Source organism: Penaeus vannamei, chromosome 18 (assembly GCF_042767895.1).
Source record: "Penaeus vannamei isolate JL-2024 chromosome 18, ASM4276789v1, whole genome shotgun sequence".
Lineage (NCBI taxonomy): Eukaryota > Metazoa > Arthropoda > Malacostraca > Decapoda > Penaeidae > Penaeus > Penaeus vannamei.
This window is the reverse complement of record NC_091566.1, coordinates 9,879,400-9,887,589: the sequence shown is the minus strand read 5'-3', so window position 1 is coordinate 9,887,589 and position 8,190 is coordinate 9,879,400. Positions and strand designations below refer to the sequence as shown.

Below are 8,190 nucleotides of genomic sequence, written 5' to 3'. Positions count from 1 at the left end.
ATGGCTGTTTTCTTCTTCTTCCATACCAAGTCTCTTTCCTCCTTGAGTTGCCCCCTTTGCCCTCTCACTCTTCCCTGTTGTTGTACACAAACTGGACACTGATGTAAGAGGACTCATTAGGATTACAGGCAGACAGGACTTACAAAATATTTATTATCTTATCAAGAGGGGTAGGCTTCTATTCTACTGATTAAGTGCAAGTTATTGGGCTTTGAGTTTGTTTTGGCACTGTGGGATTTGGAGTGGTAATGCATTCAGGATCTCTGCTTTTTTTCTTTCTTTCTTTCTTTTTTTTTATTGTTACTGATGAGTTGATGAAGTTGATCGTTCATTTCATAGAGCATACTTGATAGGAATGCAAGTGTGTGAGAAGTTTTAAGGAACCATTGAAGTTGATTTTATTTATTCGTAAAATTGATTTAAGGCTCTTATTATTGTTGATATTATTTTCTCTTAAGTGGGAGCCAGGGGGATGGAATACAATAAGTATATAATGGGATGGAATAGAAGAGAATGGAATGGAATTGGATAGGGTACAGAAAATGCAAGAGATATCAGTGTCAAAGATGAAAGATTTCTTGTTCTCTGCTTTAGTGAATTACATTATCAGAAAATGATGGGTGAAGGTGTGTAAAAGTAGAACTGATTTGTAAATTACTTTGAGTCCCTACTTACTCAACCATTTTGTTCCTCACTGCAGTCTCTAGCCCAAATCAGAGAAAAAGGAAAAGAAATCTCAAAGCTCCTCGAGGGGAACCCGAGGAAAGCCCTTAGCCATGCATTGATTTTCTAACATTCCAGGGCGTCATCGAGGAGGGGGACGGGCTCTACGAGGAACGTTCCACATCCTCGGCATCCGATGATGACCAGGGTATATCACTGCTGCAGGGGGATGGAGAACCTGACCAAGGGGAAACAAGTCTCTCCATCCTTATGCAGGTCATGCTTCCATTCCTGGTTGCTGGTCTGGGTATGGTTGGAGCGGGGCTCGTGCTCGATCTGGTCCAGGTAAGGCTTTTGTTTTCTTTCTGCTTTATTTTTTTTCTTCTTCTTCTTCATATTATTATTATTATTATTACTGTTGATATCTAAGAACTGCATCATTACTATTAAACTTGATATTACATCTCACCACACATTTTTGTGTCTTGACAGTAACATGATCTCTTCCATCTTACAGCATTGGGAGGTGTTCAAGGTGGTGAGCGAGCTGTTTATCATGGTGCCAGCGCTGCTGGGTCTAAAGGGAAATTTGGAGATGACTCTAGCATCACGTCTTTCCACCCATGCCAACCTGGGTCACCTTGACAAGCGGGAAGAGTGCATATCCATGATAATTGGCAACCTCGCACTTATTCAGGTAAGTGAGGAACTCTCTTCTTTTCTTTTCTCTTTTTGTTATTACTTAAAATGTTGGATTTAGATTTTAACCAAGTAATTGTGATATAGTCTACAGTATTTATGGAGGCTAGGACAATTGCAACATATATGTCTTGTAGAGATTTAGAATCATGTATCAGCCTTGTATAAATATATATATATATATATATATATATATATATATATATATATATATATATATATATATATATTGTATTTGTAGGCATATTAGATGCACCCATATTTCGCTGGGTAGCTTCACATATTTGTATGTAATTTTTATTAGCCATTTTATTTTAAAAATGTATCATATGCTTTTAGGTACATGATATTTTTTTGGGGAAAACAAAAAATACTTGAAACTTTTTCTAGAAGTACTATTCAAAACATACTTGGAGAAGTAAGTTTCTACAAGAAATGGGTTTCTCTATGCTTAGGAAGACAGTAGATATGAAGTTTGAGGATTGATGATAAAGTGTATTAGGAAAATATAAAAACCTTTTTGTACATCTGTTGCATGTATTTTACATCATTCAGAATTTAATAATTCCCCCAGAAGGGCAAAGTATATGCCATGTTCTCTTTAATTCTAGTTTACTAATGGTTTTTACATAGAGATGGCTTCAGAGCTGCTTAGTCACCAATGAGTCAGTTGTTAGTCCTACTTCTCACACATGTTTACCATTTTCCTTGATTCTTGGAAAGGTTTTGATTGTTATTGGTATTTTAATAATATGATGATCGTGTTATCAATAATAATTAAAACAGTATTGATATTGGTAGCATTAGAACAAAAATTTCACGCAAATTTAAGAAATAGGGAAATCAGGTCCTGTTATTGGGGCCTACTAGTGGAGCCATCTGAATGAGAGAGAGAAAAAAAGAAATACTGTCGATTGATTTATTTACAAGAGACAAAAGACATTAACAAAGAGACTTGTAATCAATCTTATCTGTGATCAATCTTCCTAACTCCCCCTTTTTTCTTCCCATTACAGTGCCAAGCCATAGTGGTAGGTTTCTTGGCATCGGTCGCGGCAGTAGTAATGGGCTGGATCCCCGAGGGCCTCTTTGACATCATCCATGCGCTGCTGCTTTGTGCCTCAGCGCTTGTCACTGCCTCCCTGGCTTCATTCATCTTAGGTAAGGAAACTAAGGGGTGGGGAGGAATAGTAGGGTTAGTGGGTTTGTGGGTGTGTCATGGATTTTCTGGATTTTAGCATTGGGGAAGGTCTCTGGGTCTCTCCTTATTTCTGTCTCCCTGACTCTGGCTCTGCTTATGTGCAGCATCATTATTGTCATTATTATTATTGTTATTATTGTTATCATTATCATTATTTTTAATGTTATTATTATCACTCTTAATAATCTATGTATAGTTTTGTTTCTGTTTACTTGCATCAATATTAGTCTATAGTGACTTAAACTGCATTCTAAAAGAAATGCCCTTCACTTCAGGTGTCATCATGGTCGGGGTCATCCTGTTTTCACGTAAATGTAATATTAATCCCGACAACGTAGCTACCCCTATAGCTGCTTCACTAGGAGATTTGACAACACTTGGTCTCCTGGCTTGGATTGCATCTGTACTCTATGCTTCTAAAAGTAAGTCGATAAGATTTGCACAAAAGATAAAGTTGAACATAAAGCACTATGAAGGTAATATTTTGATTATGTTGTTGGACTCTAAAGAATAAGAAGGGAAATTTATGTTAATCATTCTCTCTTTTTGTTAGACACAGACCAGTGGCTCAGTCCTGTCATAGTTGTTGGTTATATTCTCTCATTACCACTCTGGGTATGGTTGGCCTCACGCAACAAGCATACAAAGGAGGTTCTGTATTCTGGATGGACCCCTGTCATCTCTGCCATGATGATCTCCAGGTGTGTATCTGATTTCTTGTGTATGGATGATTGTATAGAAATGTAGGGTACTGTTTTACATAGTACTTTGTGAAAAGGCTTTCAATTAGGCTAATTGTACCCTTGGCAGTTTTCACATTCTTGCCCAGTGGAAAAGTGATACCATTTTGATGCTTAGTGGAAATTTTGAAATCACCTTGACATGTTCGAAAGGGTGCCCCAGGTTAAAACAAATATATGGAACAGATATTTCAGGACCCCAGATTTCTAGCAGGCAGTTTATTAATATTGTTTATAATGAAAGTGGACAAAGAACTTCAAGAAAGCCAGTAGTCTTTCATGGAATATAGCAATACAAGTAACTTGTTAACTTTATTTGTTTTTGAAATTTTCCTCTTGTAAATGAGTCTTCATACAACCTGCTTTCATTGCAGTCTTGGTGGGCTCATCCTGGACTACACTGTAAGTAGTTACAAAGGAATTGCAGTGTTCCAACCTGTCATCAATGGTGTTGGAGGTAACTTGGTGGCTGTGCAAGCATCACGCATCTCAACAGCTCTCCATGCAGCAGCTCCACTTGGGAAGATGCCAAAGTTTGTGACAAATCTATGCATCAACCCGATTTCTGCATTCTGTGCCAGGGGTGAGTTCACTTTCTTTTTTTTTTTTTTTTTTTTTTATGTGGCATTGTGATTATTGTATTTTGCACTTAAAACTGTATTATTATAATTAAATAATAACAAGCCATATTCTAATTGCCAATCAACAGTGGGTCACCCAAGAACGGCTCGTGTGTTGCTGCTCTTGGTGGTTCCGGGGCATCTTGTCTTTATGTACACCATCTCCTACCTGAAGGCTGGCCACACGTCTCTCACACCCATCTTTGTGGTTACTTATTTGCTGGCTGCTTTCCTACAGGTATGTGGCTTAATTAACTAAGTGTGTGAGAAAACTTGTATCTTTCAGTATAAGGGGATTGTTTTATTTATAAAAGAACTGCTTTTTAATCATAGTCCCTCAAAGCCAGACAGCCCTTTTAAGAAAAAGTTGTAAATATGTTAAAATTAGAAACATTTTCTGTAAACATGTTCTAATAGTCCTATTTTGTTTTGATTTTAGGTGGCCATCCTGCTATACGTGGCACATGTGATGGTCCACTACATGTGGAAAGCTTCCATCGACCCAGACAATTCTGCCATTCCTTACCTGACTGCCCTCGGAGACCTTCTGGGCACAGGGCTTCTTGCCATGGCTTTCCACTTCTTGTATGTTGTTGGTGACAGAGACGCTGATGTTGGAGACTAAGTCACAAAATTGTCGTCTTCTTCATTTCCTTTATCTTTATTTCTAACTCTCTGGCTCTCACTATCTCTCTTTTTTATTCAGTGACAATTGATCATGTATTATTGTTATGATAAAGACAGGTAGATATTGGTGGCAATATTCTGATTTTTTTTTTTTTTCTTCTTCTTCTTCTTCTTCTTCTTTTTTGTAGCATAAAATAATTAGGTGTAATAGGTGCTAGTCTCATTAATGCTGTGTCTCGTTACGCTGCATGTTGTTAATGTGTGTGTGAGTTGTGTTCTTGGGTTGTGATTTCACCAGATGAAATATTTGATATTTTTATTATTATTATTCTTTAAATGTATTTATTTTCTGTATTTTTTTGTTATTTTTTCATGCTGTAAAATTTGCCCAAAACCAAAAACAAAGACTAGAGTTCGTTATCAGATGTCCTGCATGAGATTTCGCGATATATCTTGTGTTTGTAGACATTATGTGCTTGGTTTATGATTAATTGGTACAAATTTGGTTCAGTGATATTATATTCTTCAACGTATTTACTCTTAACTCTTTGTGTACTTCAGGAAAAGAGTATCACTGAGACTCACCTCTACATCAAGCGAACGATGTACAGTGTGAGTGGGTGATGGTGTGTGATTGAGTGGTTGTGCGGGCCTATCTCTGGGCTTAGGTGTGCACATGCAAGGATTAGGTTTAATCATGTTTATATTACCTTAATCCTGTTGCCCTTTGAATAGGTTGTGCTTTTTCATTATTTTTTGAAGAAATTATTTGACTTGTGTGAGTTTCCAAGAAGTTTTGTGATTGTGAGGATGGTTGGGGGATGCACCTTGGCATGGTATAGGATACAAACGGTTTTTGTTTCTATAGTTGTTGATACACAAAATATAATGTAACCGTATATAACGCACATAATTATCTATATCATGGCTACTACTATTTTGTATGTCTCTTCTTAGATTTTTTTTTTTTTTTTTATAATTATTATTTTTATGATTGTTATTATTCACATTTGCATTTACTTATTCAATGTTATATGAACCAGACTGTTTCAATTTTTGTCATGTGACAAAGCTGGATTATCATCAATTTTCATTATTCTTTTTTAGAAATGTACTTAACTTTAAGGGAAAAAAGAACTTATACACAGAGTTAAGAACCTCAGTACATTTGAACATTGCTGGTTTGCAAGGGATTTCTTTTCGTACTTTGGATGTGCAATACCTGTGATATTTTCAATATCTGTTGAGGTAATGATCTTTAAGGACTAGAAATCAGAGGATGTATAAAATTATGTATGTACAAACTCAGTATATATATATGTGTGTGTATAGGAATATATATATGTGTATAGGAATATATATATATATATATATATATATATATATATATATATATATATATATATATATATAATTTACATACATACATACATATATACATACATACATACATACATACATACATACATACATACATACATACATACATACATACATATACACACATAAACACACATGTACACATACATAAATAAATACACATACATATACACACATACACACATATATATAAACATATAGATATGTACACATATAGACACATGAACATACATGTGCACATGCACACACATACTCACCCATACTCACACATGCTCACACATACACACATACAAACACATATACACACATTTACACACACATTTACACACACATGCTCACACAAACATTTACACTCACATTTGCACACACAGTTACACACATGCACACACACTGACACACACACACATATGCATACATAAATTATCTTTCCTATTATCAATCATCATTTTTCTTGTGATTGCAAATCTGGAATACATTAGTGGATCAAAGCTTGACGGAAGTGATATCAATGCTAATTAGTCTAAGGTGGTTCAAATAAGATCTTCCAGTGACACTTATTGGTGGTTTCGTCGATTCCAGTTAACTTTAAGGAGGAAAAAATTAAATATTAGGAAATCTGCAAAGCATAATCAAGGTTTCATTTATTATCACAGGATATTAATGGCTTATGAATGTGGCATTATTGTTATTTTTTAATATTTTTCACTTCAGATTATATTTTATTTTATTTTATTGATTGACTGATTTCTTAAGAAATGTAGAGAAAGAGAATGAGAAATATTAGAACTATTAGAAAGTATAGTTATTTTGAGATACTTATATAACCTTAAGTGTTGTGAAATATCAGATTTAGCCTAAGAGGAAAGAGAAGGGAAAAACAGTTCCACTTCTTAAGAGGAGAACAACCAATTTACCGTCCTTGCAGATTTCATCCTGTCATGGCCAAAGCCGAGGAATATTTTCTCTCTCTCTCTCTCTCTCTTTCTCTCTCTCTCTCTCTCTCTCTCTCTCTCTCTCTCTCTCTCTCTCTCTCTCTCTCTCTCTCTCTCTCTCTCTCTCTCTCTTCCCCTTCTTTTCTCTCTCTGTCTCTCCCCCTCCCTCTCCATCTCCCCCCCCTCCCTCTCTCTCCCTCCCCCTCCCTCTTCCTCTCTCTCTCCCCCTCCCTCTTCCTCTCTCTCTCTCCCCCTCCCTCTCCCTCTCTCTCTCCCCCTCTCTCTCTCTTCCTCTCTCTTCCTCTCTCATATTGAATGGGTAAGCTTAATCTGGCTTTTATTTGTGATGATTTTTCTTATCGTTTTTATTTACTTTTTTATTAGTAGTAATATAATTTATTGACATAAATGGTATATTTATTTTTTTGTTGGTATTGTAGCTGTGGTTCCATGAGAATAATGGTTGTGTACGAGGTGTAAAAATATTAAAGTTATTATTCTGCTCTGTTTAGTTTGAAATATTGAATTATTTTTTTATATCAAATACAATATGATGATTATTCTTGATATAAAGGTTGAAGATTTTTAGTTTTGTTACAGAATTTAATTGCACTTGAATATTATATATATGTATATTCATGTGTTTGTAAGTATCATTAGTTGTGAAATGATCTAAGTTTTTAAAAACAAAATTAGCTGCATTTGTGCTTTTCAACTTAACATGGTACTTTTTTCTTCTTTTTTTTTCTATTTACTTATTCTTTCTTTATTTATTTTATTTTATCTCTTGAATGGGGGGGGGCTTTGTGTATGGAGGTGGTTAGTGTGTACATGAACTATTTTTATGGAGAAATATTTTTTTATGCATCTGAAAAGAAAACCAAACTCTCCACTGTTTACATCTGAATGCCGATGGTATTAAATATCTTGCATCTCAGGCAGAAACAGGATGTAACTTAGGGTACATTTGTTAAGGGCAGCTGCTTCTCAAGATTCAAGCTAGGATTATCGTTGCTTTTTGAGGGCTCGGTTAATCTGCATTTTCAGCTGCTGTTTCAAGGTCTGATGAGAAGAGGTTAAGCAGTGCACGGAACAAATGTGCTTACATTTTCAATGGTAATATAATTGTTACAAGTACCGAGTGCCTTACCCAAGTTTTACGTCTAGTGGTTTGACTAGCCGTTAATGGTAGTACTGTAATATGATGTACTAAGGTAACTGTCTCATTGCATTTGTTAGTATTGTAAATAATCCATACAATGTCAAAATTCATAAAAGAAAATATTTTATAAATAATCTCAAATAAAAGATGCATTTGCCACATGTAA

General features: G+C 35.3%; 1 protein-coding gene across 5 annotated transcripts in view; it reads left to right on the top strand.

The window, feature by feature from the left end:
- LOC113805772 (solute carrier family 41 member 1) overlaps positions 1–8,190 on the top strand; it is a 55,670-nt gene extending 47,480 nt beyond the window's left edge. For 3 of the 5 annotated variants that reach the window (XM_070132859.1, XM_070132860.1, XM_027356832.2), the window contains 8 exons: positions 802–1,008; positions 1,181–1,360; positions 2,379–2,523; positions 2,839–2,985; positions 3,117–3,264; positions 3,678–3,886; positions 4,013–4,161; positions 4,363–8,190. In XM_070132859.1, the coding sequence (XP_069988960.1) occupies positions 802–1,008; positions 1,181–1,360; positions 2,379–2,523; positions 2,839–2,985; positions 3,117–3,264; positions 3,678–3,886; positions 4,013–4,161; positions 4,363–4,548 (1,371 nt within the window). In that variant the 3' untranslated portion in view covers positions 4,549–8,190. The remainder of the gene's footprint in view (positions 1–801; positions 1,009–1,180; positions 1,361–2,378; positions 2,524–2,838; positions 2,986–3,116; positions 3,265–3,677; positions 3,887–4,012; positions 4,162–4,362) is intronic. The other 2 variants (XM_070132861.1, XM_027356839.2) reach the window with 1 other exon arrangement.